Genomic DNA, 21,400 nt, shown 5'->3' on the forward strand with positions numbered 1-21,400 from the left:
ACTAGGATGCTAAGCCAGGATGTTATTAGTCCAAATGGTGGCTAAAGGTACTAGGCTGCTTGGTGTCGTATCTTTGAGAGGTGCCAAAACTCTGGAATGGAGATCGTAGACCCAATCCGATCCCAAGAGACTTGAGGAGGGTAGTATCGATCTTGGTCCTCTTGCATGGATAGACAATTGAGTAAAGTGTGTGTGTGCGCGCACGCATTTCGAAGCGACTAGCTACTGCTAGAGCCGATATCTTATATTACTTGCATGGCCTGCTTTGGGAAAACAAATGGTTGATCTGTATGCTGCATGACGTTTTAGACGGAGACCCTCCTTTGAGGCTTCAGCCCCGGGTCGTGGGAAGTCCGCGGTTCCGGTAGGGGATTTACGGAGTACGTCGGATCATTTTAATCGATTGCTCTCCGGATGGATACTAAACTTTGAATGCCATGAGTTTCGGGCGAGAAGGACAAGATACGCAAAGATGGATGGGAAGTAATGGTAATGGTCCGGAGCAGACCGTTTTTCTTGGGGCACGTCGAAGGTTGTGCTCGATCGATTAATCTTGGCATCGATGCACTGCTAAGTCCAAAGCGGTTGGTTGCAGCCTAGCTGGATATTGATAGTTCATGAACTTGTCGTATACAAAGTAATTTAAAAGCGCTATCTGTACGGACCAGGCCGTCTTGTGGCGTAGTGTCGTATCTGCTGGGGTATGCTAGGATAATTACGATCCAGGCTATGGCGCTTCCTGGCCTGCATCATCGTCTGCATGGCCATTGTCTTTTCAAGCCACCAGATGATGTAGTGGTTGTCGAAGTGGGGTATCACATGGCTGCACTATTTGCATGGCAAAATTTTTTTGCTTGCGAGGTGCTAAGAATAACCGAGCTGTGGACTGATCGAGTTTGGAGGCGTCGGAGGCTCGGAGAAGTCTTGCGTTATTGGCCTAGTCCGCCCTAGACGAGTCACAATAATGACAGCTTCAGGAGCCCAAAACATAGGGGGCGTCCGACCCAAGGTGGTCCTGCTTCTTTTCTGAAACCATGCTGCGCAACCTTTCCCCATACACTTTATCATGTCTGTACTCCGCTGCACGCAACAGGCCATACTGACTGTCGGTCAACCATGAGAACGTGCGGAAATTGCTGAGTTGTTCATATGCCTTGGGAGACGTGTGGAAAGCGTATAGGGATACGGTGTTCGTTCTTTGGTGCATAAACCATGGTCATGATTAGACTTTTACTTCTTGCCCCCCTCCTCTTGGTTTCCCATTCGCCTCGAACCCCTTTTTATGGGAAAAGAAAAAGGGTTAAGCCCAGCATTTTCCAACCCAAGGTTGCCCGGCTGTCCTATTTCAAGAATGGTAAAACAGCCGTCTCAAGACCTTGCAATCGGCGATGACCTCGCCCGTGGAAAGCCAGTAAACGAAGGTCCCGTCTCCCGGCTCGACCGTGTGATTGGATCCGTTATTCCGTCGGCCCACCCCTGGATGAGCAGCGAAAGAACGCCAGGATCGGTGAGAATACGACTGCTTCCGAGATCCGAGAACTTGGTCTTAGCTACGGAAGGCGGATGCTGATTGGCAGCAGTGGTCCTGCACAGGATTCGTGCGTCCGAGAAAGTCGTGTGGGTGACCACTCACGTCTAGTGACGAAAGGGTCCATGATTGGCGCCAGGAACATTAAGCGGACTTGTGAGCTCGACGATAGCAGGTAGCAGTGGACAAGATAGTAGAGAACCTGTAGCTAGCTATTACACCGGAGCCACTTTGTAAGTAATGACTCAGTTTTGAGAATAGTAGATGAGTGGCTACCGATGACGATGCAATGATAATAAATCATTGGGTGGTGGTGGAAGGGGAGAAAGCTGAGTGACAGATGGAAACAACAACCGGGATACCTGTATCTGGATAGAACTTACAGTACTGACTTAGGTACTCTTATTCCGGTTCGCTTTCCGGAGTACTTTTACTCCGGTCTCTGGTAAGAATGGGGGATAGATCATTTTACCATAGCCTCTTGGGGTTGAAAATAGGTCAAGATAGGTGTAACCAAACGACGAAGCAATAACTAGTTTCGTTTGTAGATGATGATGGATGGACCTTCAAACGAACAACAGATGCGTGCCAGTGAGGGAAGGGGACCGGGGGGTGGGAAGAACAACAGAAGGAATAACAAGGGAAAAAGGACTGAGTTGATGGGTCCGGCTGCAGGCTGCAGTCTGATTGATCAGCTGCTGCTCTCCGACCCAATTGGCATGTCTCCATCCATTGAACGGTTGAAAATCATGATGCTGGATTCCCGGCAGAAGTTCCTTTTCGCCTTTTTTTTGCCCCCCCTCTCTACAGTCTACGTACTGTGTATTATTACTCTTCCACCCACACACACACACCCCCCTCTCCGAGAGAGAGTCTGTCGGACTGTCTTTCTAACTAGTAACTACTGTACTAGTGTCCTTCCTTCCCTCCCAAAAACCCACACCCACACCCAGTCATCCACTTCCTCCCCCCCCCCCAAGAAACCCAAATTCAATCCAGGCTCCTCTCCCGTCTGCAAATAAGCACCCAAACGAAAGTTGCGCATGGACCCAACTCCATGGAAATGGCATAGTCCCATCCTGGTTTGATTAAATGTCCACTAGGCAGTCATCGTACCTTGGGTCGGAAATCCCCCTTCTCCGGCTGCTAGTATGGTTTGGGACATTGCTGGGCTCTGCCTCCAGCACTCTGTCTGGGCACAAGCTGGCGAGCACAGACCATGTGGCCATTCCACTCCCAAAATATGCCCACTGAGAGGCCGGAGAGGCGTGGCAGCTGGGGGAACTTTAAATTGGGAAAAACCCGAGGATTTTCGCCATGGTTGATCTGAGAAAAAAATCAAGGTACCCGCTTGCCTTGCGCGGTGGGCATATCTATCTGACAATCGCCCATTTTGATTGACGATCTTCTCCTTTCGTGGGCCCAATCTTGCTTCCTATCGCTGTTGGATCTGAATAGACTCGATTGCCTTCACTCACCCTTCTGCCCTTTCTGTCTCCCTGGCAGCTGCTAGTCTGTCCATCGGAGGGTGTTCGCCCGCATGGTAGCGTGATCTTCCATCTCTTCATCGTTGTGATTGCCATGCAGATCTGTCGCATGGCGTCTGTGGCACATCACTATGTGGCTTAGGACAATCATGCACCTTTCGATTCTTCAATTGCTCTAAGTATGAATAGCCCTTGTTTCCCCTGTCCCTCCAAACATGGCACCTATGCTCTAGCAACAATCCCTTGCCAATGGACGTGACTGCGGTACCCCCATCGTCGTCGAGACCCATTGATGGTTCATGACGAACATGGGGGACTTTCAGTCTTGTATACCGAAAGACTTTCAGTAGATGTCGATTTTCCAGTGGATGCTTGGTCTTTACTAACAGAATCTGTCTGCGCAGTGATGCTTCCCATCTCGTCTATCTATGAATATCAGACTTCCAGCAGCAACTGCTAAGATTCCAGCATTTACACTCCCAGGAAACTTCCACCAGAAGGTGTCGCCCGCCCGCAAGCCTGGTTACATTCTATTCAGGACAGTCCTTTTGTGATACTATTCTTTTGGTATCCTTATATTCTTTCTCATTGTATTATTCGTGAAGTGGCTTGGGCCCGCTGTCTCCTCTCATTTTCTCTACATTTACACTGATTCGACCATCAATCACCTATTCCTTCCTTCCCTCAAAACCTAACATTGAAACGATCCTTCTTACCATCCTTCTTACCACCCAAATGAAGTTCTCAAATCTCTTAGCTGCTGCAGTCGCTACCTTTGGTCTGGGTAAGTTCTTCCTTCTGAAGTCATTGTACCTGCTAAATTGGCTGACTGTATCTATTCAGTGCGCTCAGGATGCAGCCAAATAGTCAAGCACAGGCCCTCAGAAGGTGCAGGTGTCTCCTATAGCATCAATGTACCTAAGAATACCTCTTCGACGGGCTCTGGCCCCATCTTTCTCCAATTACAGGCACCACCTGGTGTCAAATGGTTTGCCCTAGGTCAGGGGTCGCAAATGACAGACGGGAACTTGTTCATCGTCTATGCAGCATCCAGACACAATGTCACCTTGTCCACTCGGAGGGCAACCGGTCATGTGCAACCTCTTTATGACCCGAGTATCGAGGCATATCTTCTTGACGGCTCTGGTATCCACGACGGGGTCATGACCGCTAACATCCGTTGTGATAACTGCACAACTCTTGCTAATGGAGAGAGTGCACTGGGCAATTCCAGCTCCTGGATGTGGGCCCTGACGCATGGCCCTCCGATGATGTCCAGCAACGTATCCCAGCTGTTATACCAACATGACTGGCACGGCACTTTCACCCTGAATACCACTTGGGCTGTTGGGGGCAACAATACCAACCCCTTCGTTGTCCCGATGGCAACCATGCACGAGCTGTCGGCATACACTCACCAGCAGCAAGTCAGCGATACCATTCTTCATAAGAAACGAATCGCCCATGGCGTGATGACTTCAGTGGCCTTCGTCCTTCTCTTCCCCAACTTCGCTCTTCTTTTGTACATCGTCCCTTCTCGGCGTACAGTACCGTGGATTCATGCTCCTCTGCAGCTTTTTGCTGTGCTCCTAGCGTTAGCTGGGTTTGGGGTCGGTGTCTCTGTCTCCAAAGATCTGCAGGAGATTGGAGGCTACCACCCGGTCATCGGTTATGTGGCGGTTGGGGGTGTTGTTTTGATCCAGCCAATACTGGGCATCATGCAACATCTCCACTTCCGCAAGACAGGAACAAGTTCGCTATATGGCGTCTCCCATCGTTACCTAGGACGATTTTTCGCGGCCCTGGGAGTCATCAATGGCGGAGTAGGGTTTCATTATGCCACTGCCAAAAATCCTGATATTCCTCCGGCTTCCCCTATTGCTTATGGCATAATATGTGGGTCAATGTTCATCATCTACGTCTCCGTCATCTTTTGGAGGAGATCGAAGTCGGCATCCAAGACCTCGAGGTTTAGTTTACCCTTCTTCCGACGGCGACAAGAGAAACCGCCGATCGCCAAACTCGAAAATAACAGCGACAGCACACTTTGTGGAAGTGGAGTTGTTGAGACGTCACGGGAGAAGTCATGGTTGCCATGAAGTTCCCGCAGAATATCACGATCATTATCAGCATTTTGTACTACCAAGCGTACATTTTCGTTGGGTCTTGCATATCCGGAGTTCGTCGTACTACAGCATCGTGCCATCTTCATTCGTTTCCGATTTTCTATTCTCGCCCCTGTCTTCATGTAATATTATATTGCATCAACAGGATCTCTCACTTGTCTTCCACCCCAACCTTCGCTAATCTCATGCATTATATCTCAGAGAGATTCTTCTGTATATATACGAGCTAGCTCGTTTGACTACTTGCCATGTGTTTCATGACTATGTTGGTCTTTCGCGAAGAGGCATCGATCACGATGCCCAATCAATTATATTCACTAGTCAATCATAAAATTGTATGGTAACGAATTAGAGAATAAACACACATCCAAGACTCAAACATCGGTGAGCAATCGGTAGTGGAGGCCACAGAAGCGACGATAAACTATAAGTAGTTGCTAGGTTAAGTTAGTTAGCCTGAGGCGATAAGAGCGGGTTAGTCAGCTGGGGGTCCGGCCTGAAACCACCAGCGGTGGGATTGGAGAAAGACCCCGGTCATTGAGGCAGATTGCTTGCTTCGTGCTCTAACTAGCATCTAGCGTTGTCATCTGCAGCCTGTGCTACATGTGATTTGATTCTTAGACGCCCTCAACCTTCCCGATCTTCCCCCCCCCTCCCTCAGCCTCATCACCTTCGTGACCGCCGTGGTTTTGTTTCCCCTCCCCTCCCTTTTGAGGTGCCCGCCGTCAGCGAGCACGCCCATCGAGAGCAGTCGGTTTCCAGTCACCCCGGGCACTTCGATCGCTCCGATAGTCTCGGTAATCTTGTCGGCGAACTCAATGCAGTCCTCCGTCCCTTATTTCAATTGCGACAGGTGATACGCACTCCTCTCTTGCGGCTAGATGGAGCTCTATGGCGTCCGGACATAACTCAGCGTTCTCCGCGACGTCAATCCAGCACCGTGCTGTGGGTGATGGACGGTCATATAATAGCTTGGAGGATAACACTGCAGACGGTAGCTGGGCCGAGTCCACTACGCGAACCGGACGAAATGCTCGTTCGGAGTCTGGAGGCAGCGCGACCATTGGTCTCCGGGGAGGGTCATTAGCCCCTTCTTCGGGGGCCCCTGGTAGCTTCAGCTCCGAGCTGAAAAGCATGAAGACGTCGCGGAGCACTACCCCTCGACCCGAAGGTGTTTCCGCACGAAGACCGAGCAGTTTAACAGAGCACGATGAATTGTCCAGCACCGAAGAGCGCCAGGCCGTGATTCGGGACAAGATCGCCAAAGAAATGAAAATCAAGACGGGGACGGAAAACATGCTCGAGGCGCTCCTGGCGAAGAACCCGAAACATACCAAAGATCAAAGGCTAAGGGTGGAATCGGAACTGAGTTCATCCAACCGCAAGCTTGTCGAACTACATCATGAACTGGAGGAGGAAATGCTACGTGCGCAGGCGCCGTCCACCCCTCCCCGAAGTCGTCTCTCAAGCCTTTTTCAAGGCGGCTCGATGCGTTCGCCCACTCGGAACAATATACCCCTCGAGGAGCAGCAGATCCCGGAAGGTGAAGCGGAAATGGAATCGCCAACATATGTGCTTGCGGAAACACTCCAAGCCCTGGAAATCGAGGGCATGTCCCCAGATTACTACGTCGAGCGTGCGAATAGTCTGGTGGAATTGTTCAAGAGACATCCTACCTTGAAGTACGACTTGGAGTGGTCGGTGTTTGGGCTCCGCGTGCAAATAATGCTCTTGAGTGACAGCAAGGAAGCCGTGGCCGCAGGGTATCGTTTGACTCGTTATGCCATCGCGGATCGGAAGTCGTTGCAAATCATCCGGTCATTACACACAGACGAGCTGGTTATATTGTCCCTTGTCAAGGAAAGCAAGGCGAGCATCGAGCGTGAGCAGGCTTTGAAGTTTGTTAGAGCGTTTTTGGACGTTAAGGATGGCGTTCGGGAAATTTCGCGCGCTGTGGTCAGAACGATCGTCTCTGTTGCCGAACATTACGAGGACCGACTCCGGAACATTTCCATCATGACGCTAGCCGAAATCTTGGTTAAGGATCCGGCACTAATCGCATACTCTGGGGGCTTTGCCACTCTACATGATGCTCTAGCAGAGGGGACTTTTGGCGCCTCAGAAAGTTTGATAGCAAGCTTCCTTCATGTCCTTGATACCCCTCACAGCAGGAAACATCTTCGGGGAGGGTGTGAGCTCGAGGCTGTTCTCGCACCGTTCACTGACTCCTTGTCGGATACTGTCCGCAATGGGCGCCTTAGATCTTCAGCTAGGGCTATCTCTGCCATGCTCAAGACGTGGCCAGGTTTGATAGTTCTCGCGAGAAATGGGGCCCAGCCTTTGCAGTCACTCTTGGACTCATTACACTACCCTGATCCGCAGGCAAGGGATCTCATTATGGAGCTTCTGTTCGATGCGTTGAGGATAAAGCCACCTTCATGGTCCTCCTCATTCCTCGCTGGTCGGAGGTTGACAACTTACGGAAGAGTAGCTAATCTCCGGACTGAGACTGATACAAAGCAAGCTCGAAGTTTTTATGATGACGATGGGAATAGATTCGATTTAACAGCACATTTCTCGACTCTTATCCTTGCAACCCTGGTGGATGCAGGTTTGTCCAAGGTCGGTCCTCCAATTCTGGGTTGTGGTAATCTATTAACACGATGCAGGCTCTCTCCGATCTCATTGAGGATGAAACGGACCTGTCTCTTAGACGCAAGGCGACATTGCTCTTGACCGAAGTCCTGAAGCTGGCACATCACTCTCTGCCACAGCATATCAGTGCGAAGCTCCAGGTCCTCCCGCATCTGCTACCGGCCGCTATAAAATTCGACGTCGACAACCATGATGTTTCCACCTCAACCATATACCAGATCGAAAGCATAAACAGAACACTGGCCCGCTCTGTAGGAGGTGTTTCAAATGGAGCGGGGCGTTACAACGTCGACGTTGACATCTCTGCTTCCATACTCACTGGCGACCAAAACAAGGAGAAACTGAGTCCTGCCATGGATGAGACCCAGTTCCGCAATGCCATCCTGGAGACCCATGTTCTCAATACTGTGAACTACCTAAAGTGGAAGTGGGATTTGATCCACCGTATTGTTGAGGGACCTCTGACCAACCCCAAGAGGCTGGAGGAAGCAATCAAGGGTTCAAAGTTCATGAAGCGACTTATGGGTTTCTACCGGCCATTCAAATATAGGTTCTCTATGCTGCCAAACACAAAACCAAACCAACGTTATGTCCGCACTGGTTGTGCGCTAATGCGCACGCTGGTGCAATTACCAGAGGGCATCAAGTACTTGGCCGAGAACAAGTTCTTGAGGCAGGTTGCAGAGTGCCTTGCTCAAGTTGACCGCATGAGCGGACTGACATCCTCCTCGCCATTATTCTCGAAAGAACAGATGACCAACACATTGAGCGGTGGATACTTTGCGATGCTGGGAGTTCTCAGTGGCGACGCCAACGGGCTTGCTATGATGGAGCGTTGGCACATGCTCAACATGTTCTACCATATTATTGAGCTTCGGGATCGAGACGACCTCATACAAACACTGCTCGGTAACATGGACTATGCCAAGGAAAGTCACTTACGAGTCATCCTCTCCAAGGCACTCACCACTGGCTCCAAGGAGATTCGCATATTTGCGACCAGGCTTTTACGAAAATATGCGGTCGGAAACGTTCCCCTTTCCTCACAGTCGGCCACTGGTTATGCGGACTGGGTGGTCAAGCTGCTGGTTACACAGCTATACGACCCTGACGTGTCTGTATGTCAAGTAGCTGTGAAGATTCTCGAAGAAGCATGCAATCAGCGTCACTATCTCGAGTTCGTGGTCAAGTGTCGCCCTTCCCTTGATCACTTGGGCGAAATCGGTGCGCCGTTACTATTGCGCTTTTTGTCCACCTCAGTTGGATATCATTATCTGGATGGTCTCGACTACATTACACAGGAAATGGATGACTGGTTTCTGGGCCGTAACGACGCATACGTGGGCCTTGTCGAAGCCGCGCTCTCGCGTGCCTACGTCGATCAACCGCGTCGGAACAGCTTTGTCCCTGAAGATCTTGTAGATCTGCAGGACATCGGACTAGTGCCTCCCCATTTCTACAGAGAACTCGCTCGGACAGCGGAAGGATGCAAGCTTCTGGAGCAGTCAGGGCACTTCAATGAGTTTGCGTGGACCATCCGCGATTTTCAGCTGGATGAAGAAGACACAGAGGCTCTTCTCAAAGTGAAAGGTTGCCTTTGGGCCGTTGGTAATGTCGGCTCCATGGAGCTCGGTGCGCCGTTCCTTGAGCCTGATATTGTCCAGCACATTGTGAAGATCGCCGAAAGCGCGGAGGTTTTGACGATGAGAGGAACGGCCTTCTTTGTTTTGGGTTTGATCTCGCGCAGTCGACATGGACTTAGGGTCCTGAGAGATTTCGGATGGGATTCTGCTCTCGACCACAAGGGAAACTCTTTGGGGCTGAGTTTGCCGACCGACTTCAACAAGCTCTTCTTGGTATGTCTCCAATAGCCAGTACCAGTGCGCAAGCCATTAACAATCTTACTTCACAGGTTGATTTCCCGAGCCATTCCCGAAACCCTGACTCGAAGCGCACGTCCCAGGAGAAATTTAAAGAAGCCGCCATGGACACGGATCCCACCAACCAGAAGATCTTAAAGTTGATAGTCGATATGGGCAATACCGTGCTATCCAAGCGGGCTGCAGCAGACCTCCACAAGTAAGGAACACACCTTGTCTAGTAATAATCCGACTAAAGCTAACATAACCCGAATCTACAGTCTCAAATCGAAACAGCCCGATTGTTTCCATCAGCCTCACCTTTTCCGCAAGACCCTCAGTATCCTCGAAAGCCACCACTTCCGACTGCCTGCACGCCGCTTTGCCTTGGACTTGTTTGACAAGAGTGTCATGCGGCGTATAGTGTTGGAAGACGAGTCTGATTCAGACTCGGAGGCATCATCTTCTCAAGTATCAAGCTAGATGGGCACGCCGAGTCTTTCGCTTGTTCGAACAATCTTCCTTTTAACGAACTATCATGCGCCAAGCTAGATCCACAAGCAAGCATCCGATGACCTCACGTTGGGAAATCTTTTTTCTTAGCCACACCCCCCATTTCTTTCTGTCTTCCTGGCTATGGCGTTGGATGGTTCCGGTCATGAGCAACGAAAGGATGTTAGCATATCATGTTGTTCTGCTCTATTCTACCCTTGGTTTCCGGCTCTTTTTGTTTAGCCGTTGATCCGATACCTTTTGTCTGTGTTTCTTCTTTATCCACCATGCTTGCATCAAATCGAGAGTTTTGCTTTCACGGGGTTTGTGGGATTTTTTTATGCATCGGTGATCATCATCAATTCAATCATCTTATGAGTGCCCTCCGTCTCGTTCGTGGGTAACATTGTACTGTATATACTTAAAGATTACCATTCACCTTTTTTCTTCAAGTCCAATATACTAGAAATTTCATCAAACCAATAGGTCTGATATCTTAGCTACTCCGTAAGAAAAGATGTCTTGGCCACCAGCCATGACATCGAAGGCGCGAGTGTCCCCGAACCTCGGATGACGGCCGGATGGAGAGAGCTCCGGAGACCAACTAGCCTAGCTCGTCTCCACCCGTCAATCACTGTAAGTAAGCCCAACAAAACATCAATCAATCAATCAATCTAAGCGCCGACCGACCGACCGACCGACCCTGGACTAGATCTCTACCTCTTTCCTTTATATTCAACTTCTCCTCCTCTCCGATCTCCCCATTCCTCTACATATCGGAACCTCCATGGAAGATGCCACCATGCCCAGCCCTCCACCACCACCCTCTCCGCATCCCAGCAATGCAACAGCAGCAGCAGCAGCAGCAGCAGACGAACAAAACGGCGATGATCACCACCACACGCTGAACAACAACAGCTCACGCGACCCGCTCCTTTCCCCATTAACCTCCGCACATTCCATCATCCGGCTTATCCAATGCCCGCGCTGCTCGTTACCGCTCCGAACCCCACTGCGCCTGCCCTGCGGAAACACGATCTGCAAGTCATGTTTACCGCCCATTCGGCCACGGACGGGGATTACTTATCCGGCGGATGAGGAGCGGAAACAGGGGTTTACGTGCTATTGGGGAGATGGTGCGACGGGCTGCTCCGGGGAACATTGTCTGGGGGATTGCGGGACGGATGTTTTGTTGGGGAGGGTGGTGGATGTGTTTGAGGAGGTGTTGGGGAAGGGGGGTGATGATGGTGATGATGTTGGTGCTGGTGCGAGGCTGTTTGATGTGAAGTGGGAGAGGAAGAGGTTGAGGAGTGAGGATGAGGCGAAAGGGACGGAGACAGAGACAGACACAGGGACAGAAATATGTGTTGCTAGGATTGGGTGTGGGGATTTGCTTGGGGGTGTGTATGGACTGGTTAAGCAGGGTCGGGTTGGGTTTGGGGATGTGCTGGAGGTGGAAGGTGATAGTACATTCGAGGAGGGAGAAGGGCAACAACTATCCTACGAGAGATTGAAGGAGGCTGTCCGGGGCGAATTGGACTGTCAGGTCTGCTACTCGCTTATATTGGATCCGTTGACGACTTCTTGTGGACATACGTTTTGTCGCGGTTGTGTGGCTATGGTTTTGAATCATAGTGATTTGTGTCCGCTGTGTCGGCGCAAATTGAATATGGCTTCGACGGTGCGGGCTGAGCCTGTTAATAGGAGGATTTCGGACTTGGTGGAAGCTTTGTTCCTTGAGCAGGTTGTGTCGCGTCGCGAGGGGTCTTCTAGTGAGGATGGAGTGGCCGCTACTGGGGATGGAGAGCGGACTATTCCCCTGTTCGTGAGCTCGCTTTCGTTCCCGACTATGCCGACTTTCTTGCATATATTTGAACCGCGGTACCGGACTATGATTCATAGGGTCATGCAGACGAGGGATAAGAAATTTGGTATGGTTATGTATAATCGCTCCGGTCGGCTGCAGGAAGGTTTGGGCAGGGCCCAATTCATGCAGTATGGTACGGTGCTGGTAGTGGAACGGTTTGAACTACTCCCCGATGGGAGAAGTTTGGTGATCGCGTCGGGGGTGTCGCGCTTCAAAGTGATGAGCTTTGAGATGGTGGATGGATACCATGTTGGCAGGATACAGCGCGTGGATGATATTGCGATATCTGAGGAGGAAAGGCTGGAGTCTTTGGAGACGTCATCAGGGACAGTGGAATCGCTATCGGCAGCGTCAACACCACCGGAGTCTCTGCCCACGCAGCAGCTTTTTCAGATCGCCTTGGATTTTATCGACAAAAGCCGTCGTGAAGGAGCAGCATGGCTCCATCCGCGAGTCTTGCTAGCATATGGCGAGGCGCCTACCGATCCGGCTGTGTTTCCCTGGTGGTTCGCCTGCGTTCTGCCTCTTTGGGAAGATGAGAAGTACAAGCTTCTAGCGACGACCAGTGTCCGGGATAGACTGAAGATGGTCGTGCGGTGGGTGAGGAAGTCAGAGTCTCGAGAGTGGTAGGTAGATGATCGGCCCCTTCATCAGGGCTTTGCTTTCATATCCTTCCTGGCTGGCGCTCACATTTTCTCTTGACAAGGTTGGCTCGGCCCCGACCATCATTCGCCTCGGTCTTATGACTAGCCGTCCCTCTCCTCGTCTTCTCCCTCGTGCCCATGGTTCTGAGCCCAGCTTTGACATACCTGGCCCCGTCTGCGGGAGTCTTTACGTCGTTCACGCCATTTTCCATGTCCGTCTCCATCTCGTTTGGGTCTCCTCGTCCAGTTGATCCTGATCGCCGGCAGCGGGTGCAGAGTCAGGATTCAGGAGGAAGCTATATCCCACAGACTCTCGTTATGGGGATATTCTTGGCTATCTTTGCGACGCAAATGGCGATTAATGTTGTCCAAATTCGGCGAGCCAGACGGCGAGAACCACGCTGATAGATATGAACAACGGAAGACGAGAAAGATGCAAGACGAGGAAGAGGGACGTCACTCATCCACGCCAAGTACGGCTATTCCTTGGAGTATCCAAGGCGTTGATAGTACGCGTTAGCGTTTACTGGTCCCTGTACTAGTTGGCGCCCGGCTTAAGACTGCGGCAGCCCCAAATCCTCCTCCAGAACGAGGAGTATAAGTATATTCTGCCCCAGCTGGTGAATGGTTGCCGCAGGGACACACTAATTTCGGAAGCTACCCATCGCATCGTATAGATGGGCTTAACGCCCATCTTTTAGCATCCGGTGCGACTCCATGCAGGCATGGTGTTCTTTCTCTGTTTCTTATTTTTTCTTTTTCTCCTATAATCGACCGATGACAGAGTCGACGGGAACTTACAGCTTTCTGCAGATAGAGGGGTAAATAGGAGGGATTGGAAGGTTTCAGGCAACTAACAATTTGGGAATCCCTGCATGTACGTCAAACGAGCACATTGGTGGTGGAAGTGGAAGAACGAACCCGTAGCTATCTATGCATAAAGTAGGAGCAAAATTGCGCCTTGCGTGCGTACCGCAGATGGTGGAGAACGGCTAATGGCGACGCCTGATAAGAGAACAATGTTGCCTAACTGGCAGGGGTAGAGAGCCTCTGAGCCAGTATCCAAGCCGTGACTTGTCCACCACAATGCAGTGTCGCTGCGCCCGTTTGCCGCTGAGCTGCGCTGGTTGGTGGTTGGTCGCACAAGCGCTGCACTTGGGATTTGCGACGCCAAAACCACCCAAAAACGTTGCAAGATGGCGAAGGAACAGATGCAGCTCATGCAATCCTAATCGCCCTTTCCCATGGCGTGCCTCGTCGCTTGCCTGTTCGGGCGCCATTGAAGTCTGGTTCGCCATGCTGGTCCTGATGCGTTGGCTTGCCAGCTCCCCCGGTCGTTTCCCTTCCTTCTCTTCCTCGTCGCCTTTCTTTCTCCATCTGCAATTGATCCGCTATTGCATCTTATCTGCAGTCATCTTCTTTATCACTTTGAAATCTCTCCCTACGTGTGGAGCGCCCACGGTGAGTGTATCCAGACTGTATCTATGATGTACTATTTTCGTCAGCAAAGTGAAAGGTGAAGCGCGGAGAGAGAATATCAGAGATTTCAAACCAAGACCCTTGTAGAGAAGAAAGAGAAAGAAAAGAGGAGAATGAGTAAAGAGGGAAGAAGAAAAGTGTCGGGTGATCCATCGTTCTTGCAAAGTTGATGTGGAGCGACTGTGGATTGGAGATATCAACTTGCCTATTTCTCCTCTTCACGCCTCTAGTACTTCTCTACTCTTCGTTCCTTCAACCATCTCTTGCGCTGGTCTTAGCTTCTCTTTTGCATCTTCCAGGTGAAGACTGCTCAGGCTAACAGCTTCCCTCTAGTATCATCTCAATGTCTACTTCTTCAGGTAAGCTTGGCTTCATTTGCAGTTGTCAAGCTGCTGGCGGATTGCCTGATCTTCACTAAAATCACCCCACACCCAGATTCTCGTACTATGGCCTCGTCGACCTCATTCACGAGCCATTCCAAAAGCTATATGCCTCGAAGGTGAGTGCCCTCAGTGTTCTAGTTGCTTTGTCGTCTACAGATCCATACGCGGGTTCCATTATATACTCACCGAGATACTATGTACTATGTACTCGTCCGACTGACTGATTTCTAAACAGACCATATGCTGTGAGTCCCTTCAACTGCTCGCTTAGAATTTCATCAATGCGAGCTATTCTGACGATTTCACCATGATACAGCAACTTCCGAGCTATAGAAGTACCCCGTCAAACGCAGAAACCGTCACCATCCCCCGCTCGGAATATGATCGTCTGGTGAGTACAATGTGACAGGTCCAAAATGGCCCCTCACTGACCGGTGACCCTTCGCAGCTCCAAGATTCGCAACATTTTGGTATGCGACCGCCTCTCATATACCTAATATCTATCTCTGCAGCTGACATTAATACTCCAGCTAAATTAAGAACCTCACTCCTCAATGGAGGGTTGTCCCAGGCAACTCTTGATGTCAGGACACGCCCACTGAGTGGCGTACATTTACTAACCTGTATAGGTCTTAATTTACGGGGCTGCTCAGCAGCCTCCTCACCAAACTGGCCGCGAAAATAGCCCTCAGAGCCCAGCGAAATCGAATGCGGCGTTCGAGAACAAGGCTCCTGGCTGCCATGAGCACTTAGACGTGAAAGTTCATGACCCTGAAGAATTCGACATTGGTGAAGATGAGGACGAAGACGAAGACGCTCTCCTGGATTCTCATGACAGCGAAGACAAGGATGACTATGATGAGTCTTCCAGAAGTGCAGGATCTTCTCCTACTCCAAGCGCCCAACGTACCGTGCTAATTCGGAATCTTCCCGACCGTATCACGCACAGAGACATCGTCGCAGCCATAAAGGGCGGGGCCCTACTGCACATCTATTTACGTGCGCGGGAACACATGGCCAGTGTGTCTTTTGTCGAGGAAGCGGCCGCTCGTGAATTCTTCCGGACTGCGAAGACCTACGGTCTCATTGTTGCTGGGAAGCGCGTAAGTGCCCAATTCGGCAAACGGTAGCACCGCTAATAGGTACTATAGGTGGAAGTGGGTTGGAATGACAGACAATTCTACCTTCCTCCCTATGTCCGGGCCAAAATTGACAATGGTGCATCGCGCAATCTAGTCGTTAACAATGTACAGCCGAACGTCACGGAGTGGGTCATCCGGAAGGATCTGGACCATATCCACAACCTAATCGTGATCTCGGTACAGTTCAAGAATGGCAATGCCTACATCTCCACTAATTCAGTGCATAATGCGCTCTTTGCACGCTCCTGCATGATGTCTCGGTTCACGTACAAGGGCATGAAAATTGGGTTCTATCCGGACGAGTGTTTCGGTACCCCGGGGAAGTACCCCAAGAAAGAGCCACAAGCACCGGCAAAGAAAACCGGCTCCGTGCCCAATCGGTTTCAACTTCTATCCCTGGATGGCGCCGATGATGAGGACGACCATACCAGTCATGACGGACTGGGAAGGATGAACAATGGAATGCGATGGGCTGATAATAGCGTTACCGCCTGAGTTGTCATCTCTCCTCTCATTTTTCCCTTGAACTTTCTTTGAAGTGTTGTGCTACCAAATAGTCGAGCAGCACGTTACCTTTAGGCGAGACTAATCATCAAATCTGGGGGAACTGGTACTAGTAGGGTAGTACGTTGCGTGGAAGGGATCTGGCTGAACGGAACGGATTGAGCGATCAGGCTGGACGGAGGAATATGACGGATAGGCGACAGCGAGTGGGGTGAGAATGAAACGGGATGGCGGGTGATCTACGAGAGGGATGGTCAGACTGATTGCCAGATGCTATTACTTACCATAGCCGCGTATATCAGTCATCTACAACGGTTCATCCGTTATGAGAACGTGCGTTGTATTAGCATACAAACGCACGGACGTCCAATACAACCTTATAATGACAGGGCTGACGACAAAAAAAGAAATTGGGTGATATTTAAGATAGTCCAGGCTTATACTAAATAACAGCCTAAGACCGGGGCCAGCATTGCACCATAATTTCCAAACACAGCCACTGTAAACAACCCAAACCATCCTCTTTATTTGATTGAATTGTCTGCAGTGGTGGAATGGGACCACCACACCAGATCTCTCTCTTCTTCTCTCCCTCACCCCAATAAGTACAACCGTTAAAACGACAAACAGCAACAACAACACCATCCCGCATGATATCCCGTTTTCTGCCTCACACAAAAAAACCCTTCATAACCCGGCCATAATCATAAGAGGGGAAACGTTATAGGAAAACTTTTTTTAAAACCGATCCGAGCCAAGCAAGCAAAAACTCGAACCGTAAAAGGTGGGGGGAAACATAACAGCCGGGAAATGTAAGGTTTGTCCCCCAATTCCATGGTTTAAATTCCTTTCTTTCGAAAACGGAAGGGAACGGGAAACAAAAAGGAATGAGAACAAAAAAACAGGCAGAGGCGGAGCAAGCTTGTATGTGTGTATATTGTTGATGTAATAATGAAGCCGTTTAACGGTAGGACTTCTGGTAGCGAGCGCGGGCACCACGACCACCGAACTTCTTGGGCTCCGTACGACGGTTGTCGGCGACGAGGAGTGTGCGGTCGTACTGGACAAGAGCCTGCTTCAGCTGGTTCTTGGAGTGCTCATCGACGTACTTCTGGTAGTAGGCGACGATGGACTTGGCGATGGCCTGACGGATGGCGTAAACCTGGGAGGTGTGACCACCACCGGAGACGCGGACACGGATGTCGACACCGGCGAACTTGTCGGCTCCAACGATCAGGAGGGGCTCGTAGACCTATTCCAATTTCGCGTGTTAATTCGATCCGCCATTGCCACTTCGTAGAAGAAATCCCGACAGGTGAGTATGTACCTTGAAGCGGAGGATCTCAGGCTGGACCAGAGAGAGGGGCTGGCCGTTGACCCGGATCATGCCCTTGCCTTGCTGTAGTTGGAAGAAACGAATCAGTTTTGACGCTCTTCTTCTTCTTTCTGTCGCGGATTTGGTTCATCTGATATATTGCGATGCGGATGCAGATGTGTCGTTCGAGTTTGGTTGCGCATGTCCTTCTTCCTTTTTTTCCCTTTAGGTATTTCGTCTTCCTTCAAATTTGCATATTGGTGTCGTTCATATAGTTTCGATATCGCATCCCTCGTGTTCCCATGCACTCCTCAAGATTCATATATCCTTAACCCTTGATTGTCGAATAGATACCCAAGCTTCCTTCAACCTTCCATACCCAAATATTGACCAATATCGAACGACACATCGGCATCCGCAAACACGATAAATCCTAGACCAGCAGGAAGGTAACAGATAGATAGACAGAGAACGTTATTCTCATACCTTGCAGTGGGCGACAGCGGTGGCTAAAAAAAATCACATCAACCGTTAGCATCCCATGCTACCTTCAGATCATCCAACATCCCGAAACCCTCCCCCAATCTTCAAATCCACCCATTCCATTTATATATCAAAAACAAGAGGAAAACTCACCCGTCTTCTTCTTGCCGAAGCATTGCACACTCGGGACGGAAGCCATGATGGGGAGGCGGCGAAGTGTGCTGGGTGGTGGGAAGTAAGGTAGACGGTGTCGGGGTCGTGGAGTATTTGTCGTCGATTAACGGAGTCGCGCTGTATTAATTTTCGCTTCGCACAGTCAGGCGGTGCGATTTCTTCTTTGGGGCTTGTGGTTTTGCTGACTGTCCAATTCTTGGTCTCTCGCTTAGTGCGCTGCGCTAGGCCGCTTTGGGACCTTGAGGTAGGGCTTGTCGGGGAGCCTGGCTTTCTGTCACGTGATGAGGGAAAGTTCGGACTCCGGGATAGAGACCAGTGCCCAGGTTGTTGTAGGGTATAGATTGAAGTAAGAGGCATATAGCTATAGCTATTCGTTTTACGTCAAGATGTCGCAGACTGTTGGAAAGGTATATCCATTATTCTGTTTCCCCACAACTTCCTCTAATACATAATACTGCTCTCTTCCTCCCTTACTTTCTCTATATCTGTCTGTTTATATGCTCAATATCTAACTTCGATATCAATCATGATATAGACCCGTCTCGCCTTCTCCCGAACATGGCACTACGTCGACGTCGGCAGTGACCCTCGCAGTCTGGGTAGACTCGCCTCCTCCATTGCCCTCACCCTTATGGGCAAGAACAAGCCCGTCTACGACCCTTCCACCGACTGCGGTGATTATGTCGTCGCCGTCGGATGCCACGACCTCCGCGTCACCGGCAAGAAGCGCTTCCAGAAGAAGTACTACACTCACAACACCCGTCCCGGTAGTCTGCGGAGCATGACTATGGACAAGATGTTTGAGAAATGGGGCGGTGGTGAGGTGCTTCGTCGTGCTGTTCGCGGCATGTTGCCCAAGAACCGCTTGCGGGATAAGCGCTTGGCTAGGCTGAAGAGTGAGTATACCTCTGATATCGATATCAATTGGATATATCTATGTCGTCTCTACTTTGGGGCTAGACTGGTATATCGTATGTCTTTTGAGGATGTATGCTAATGGTATTTGTGTATAGCTTTCGAAGGTCTCGCCCACCCCTACAAGGAGAACATCGTCAAGCTTAACGGACAGTCGGTCATCGGAAACTTGCCCGAGGTGAAGGAGGCGTTTAAGACGGCCAAGACCGATGCGTAATTGCATTGTAATGTCTGCGCATCTTGTCGACTTGCTGGATCGGATACCATTTTACCATTTAAACCTCTTGTACTTTTACATATGTCATTGATATTGCTGTTGTCATGTTATGACTTGCTAGCGCATGGGTGGGAGTTCTGTGATACTATTCGATTTTTTTCTTTTATGTGACATATCTTGTTTATATTACTACTAGCTACGCTACACAATTACAACAGCTTCGTGGCATCTCTATGGGAGTCCATGGACAGATGATGTATCGGAACATGTGAATGATGCTATTTATCCCTAACCTATATACAAGTGCCAGAACTCCATCTCATAACTGCTAATGCAATACTACAAATCATCCTACAGCTTCGCCTTCGTGTTGCGACCAACCGTGCACTTGATCAGCCCGTTCGGGTTGGTCTGCGGCGCATACACCTCGGCGTCCTTGCCGGTGTTCTTCAGGCCCTTGTGCCAGCTCAAATCTGTGACGAACAATGATTAGCCGGGTTTCAAGACGAACGAATCTATCAAAAAAGATGAGATACATACCAACTTCGAAGTAGTGCTTGTTGGGCAGAGAGTACTCGACCGTCTCAAGCAAGGGCTGACGAGCCAGGATCTGCTCCGCCATCTTGTACATAGTGTTCTGGACACTGGCCGAATTGTCCTCGGCAAAGGTCTTAAGGGTGATATCTCTGGCCGCCGACCAGGTCGCATCGAACTGGGGCACAGTAGCGCGCACCTCGTCCAGCCCGTTGAAACGGCGCCACTGCCAGCTGGCGTCGACGTCGGTGCTGAGAATACGGTCCCATGTCTCAGGGAGCGTAGTGTACTCGTCACGCAGGAAGCCCCAGAACTGCGAGTTGGTGCTCTTCAGCACGGTCAACTTGGCCAGAGACGAAGTGATGTCCACGCCCTTGCCCTCGACGACATCGACCTGCACGTTGCGGGTTTCCTCGCCATCCCGGAGGAAGGAGTGCGGGTGCGGCTTGCCGTCGATGGTCATACGGGTCCAACGGTGGGTGATGATGTTGACATGGGCGGCGTGGATGTGGTTGTACTTGGTGATGAAGTGGGTTCCAAGGATGGAGCCAAAGAGCTCGGGGGGAGTGACGGGGTTTTGCTTGGCGGTGATGTAGATGGTGTTCTTGATGGAGTCGGTTGCGACAATCACGCTGTTGTCGGCCTTGGTGTAGCTGTAGGAAATGAGGGTTAGCTCTGATTTCGATTTGAAAGAGGAAAATACATACGAGGTATCGATGTCACCCTCCAAAAGGACGCAGACGGTCATCTCCACGACCGTCTGGACGCCGGTCTTCTCATCGCGGTGGACCTTGTATACTCGGACATTGTCCTTGCCGTAGCGGGCCGCAGTGACTGGGGAAGACATGGTGGGTATGGGGTAGGGAGGAAAGGAAGATGAGCAACCAAAGAGGGGTATTGACAATAAACACAGAACTGGAAGTTTTAACTGCAACAACCCCTGTGACAGCAGGATGAAGCTTTTTAAGACTTCTCCGGAGCCAGGGAGCAGTCGGGATGGGGAGATGGCAGCGTATCGGCCACCTCCGAAGCCCGCGGGACTTGACGGCCGCAGCCTCCCTCGCTTTATCTTATCGCCCCGGGATTCGTAACCTTCGGGGTTATGCAAACATCAGGCAATCCCGGCTGTGGTTGCCGGGGATTTGTTTGGCTAGAATGAATGAATGTAATGTAACCAAAGTGATTGATTGGGATGGATTCATCGGTCTGCCGTCAGCGGTTACATGAAAGAGCAAGAATGACAGCCAGACTACCAAGAAACCCTACAAAAATGTAGAGGAAGTGTCGGACATGTGACTGCCCAGACGTCATCCACTCGAAAGAATCTCGCGACTCAACAAAGAATGAATCCCCAGACTCAAGATGGTGTCTGCCATCATTGCAAGAAATGTCGGGATCTGCTGAGTTTCTCAATCTAGCATATCCCGTTTCGACCCTCGACTGACCTTCAATTGCTCTGCTACGGACCTGTCCGATACCGCGGGCTCGGCCTATTGTCCAACGGTTCAGCAATGAGAGCTATTCGGCTCAGTCGTGCTGAGACCAGGACATCAAGTCGACGATCCTGAGAATATCATGTGGTTTACAAGTGAAGGC

The 21,400-nt window shown here is 50.5% G+C and overlaps 9 protein-coding genes across 9 annotated transcripts; 6 read left to right on the forward strand and 3 right to left on the reverse strand.

Annotated features, from left to right (window-relative positions):
- Window positions 1-3,750: 3,750 nt before the first annotated feature.
- On the forward strand, window positions 3,751-5,114 carry BO88DRAFT_448272 (cytochrome and DOMON domain-containing protein; the record flags this gene model as incomplete). The annotated part of the gene is made up of 2 exons (XM_025710426.1): window positions 3,751-3,799; window positions 3,859-5,114. The coding sequence occupies 2 exons, from the start codon at window positions 3,751-3,753 to the stop codon at window positions 5,112-5,114; spliced, it is 1,305 nt and encodes a 434-aa protein (XP_025568247.1).
- Window positions 5,115-5,619: 505 nt separating this feature from the next.
- Window positions 5,620-10,593, forward strand: BO88DRAFT_377695 (putative cytosolic regulator Pianissimo). The gene is made up of 4 exons (XM_025704415.1): window positions 5,620-7,763; window positions 7,811-9,652; window positions 9,709-9,875; window positions 9,937-10,593. The coding sequence occupies exons 1-4, from the start codon at window positions 6,033-6,035 to the stop codon at window positions 10,136-10,138; spliced, it is 3,942 nt and encodes a 1,313-aa protein (XP_025568248.1). The 5' UTR covers window positions 5,620-6,032; the 3' UTR covers window positions 10,139-10,593.
- Window positions 10,594-10,949: 356 nt separating this feature from the next.
- Window positions 10,950-12,644, forward strand: BO88DRAFT_409814 (putative ATP-dependent protease (CrgA); the record flags this gene model as incomplete). Its single annotated transcript, XM_025707975.1, has 1 exon — window positions 10,950-12,644. The coding sequence occupies one exon, from the start codon at window positions 10,950-10,952 to the stop codon at window positions 12,642-12,644; it is 1,695 nt and encodes a 564-aa protein (XP_025568249.1).
- On the forward strand, window positions 12,619-13,501 carry BO88DRAFT_400132 (uncharacterized protein). The gene is made up of 2 exons (XM_025705487.1): window positions 12,619-12,640; window positions 12,721-13,501. The coding sequence occupies exon 2, from the start codon at window positions 12,869-12,871 to the stop codon at window positions 13,061-13,063; it is 195 nt and encodes a 64-aa protein (XP_025568250.1). The 5' UTR covers window positions 12,619-12,640; window positions 12,721-12,868; the 3' UTR covers window positions 13,064-13,501.
- Window positions 13,502-14,470: 969 nt separating this feature from the next.
- Window positions 14,471-16,580, forward strand: BO88DRAFT_400133 (RNA-binding protein). The gene is made up of 8 exons (XM_025705488.1): window positions 14,471-14,496; window positions 14,573-14,636; window positions 14,756-14,765; window positions 14,837-14,911; window positions 14,969-14,990; window positions 15,051-15,103; window positions 15,150-15,623; window positions 15,672-16,580. The coding sequence occupies exons 1-8, from the start codon at window positions 14,481-14,483 to the stop codon at window positions 16,155-16,157; spliced, it is 1,200 nt and encodes a 399-aa protein (XP_025568251.1). The 5' UTR covers window positions 14,471-14,480; the 3' UTR covers window positions 16,158-16,580.
- BO88DRAFT_12283 (uncharacterized protein) lies at window positions 16,315-17,045 on the reverse strand. Its single transcript, XM_025701343.1, has 2 exons — window positions 16,912-17,045; window positions 16,315-16,851 (listed from the first exon to the last, which is right to left on the reverse strand). The coding sequence occupies exons 1-2, from the start codon at window positions 16,962-16,964 to the stop codon at window positions 16,473-16,475; spliced, it is 432 nt and encodes a 143-aa protein (XP_025568252.1). The 5' UTR covers window positions 16,965-17,045; the 3' UTR covers window positions 16,315-16,472.
- Window positions 17,046-17,127: 82 nt separating this feature from the next.
- Window positions 17,128-18,163, reverse strand: BO88DRAFT_327722 (40S ribosomal protein uS9; the record flags this gene model as incomplete). The annotated part of the gene is made up of 4 exons (XM_025702521.1): window positions 17,128-17,418; window positions 17,494-17,565; window positions 17,968-17,990; window positions 18,118-18,163. 4 exons carry the CDS (start codon window positions 18,161-18,163, stop codon window positions 17,128-17,130), a joined length of 432 nt encoding a protein of 143 aa, XP_025568253.1.
- Window positions 18,164-18,479: 316 nt separating this feature from the next.
- On the forward strand, window positions 18,480-19,713 carry BO88DRAFT_400135 (mitochondrial 54S ribosomal protein uL13m). The gene is made up of 3 exons (XM_025705489.1): window positions 18,480-18,545; window positions 18,674-19,034; window positions 19,152-19,713. The coding sequence occupies exons 1-3, from the start codon at window positions 18,525-18,527 to the stop codon at window positions 19,268-19,270; spliced, it is 501 nt and encodes a 166-aa protein (XP_025568254.1). The 5' UTR covers window positions 18,480-18,524; the 3' UTR covers window positions 19,271-19,713.
- On the reverse strand, window positions 19,564-20,680 carry BO88DRAFT_400137 (urate oxidase). Its single transcript, XM_025705490.1, has 3 exons — window positions 20,512-20,680; window positions 19,811-20,457; window positions 19,564-19,743 (listed from the first exon to the last, which is right to left on the reverse strand). The coding sequence occupies exons 1-3, from the start codon at window positions 20,649-20,651 to the stop codon at window positions 19,622-19,624; spliced, it is 909 nt and encodes a 302-aa protein (XP_025568255.1). The 5' UTR covers window positions 20,652-20,680; the 3' UTR covers window positions 19,564-19,621.
- Window positions 20,681-21,400: the final 720 nt, after the last annotated feature.

This window comes from Aspergillus vadensis (assembly GCF_003184925.1).
Source record: "Aspergillus vadensis CBS 113365 unplaced genomic scaffold BO88scaffold_1, whole genome shotgun sequence".
NCBI lineage: Eukaryota > Fungi > Ascomycota > Eurotiomycetes > Eurotiales > Aspergillaceae > Aspergillus > Aspergillus vadensis.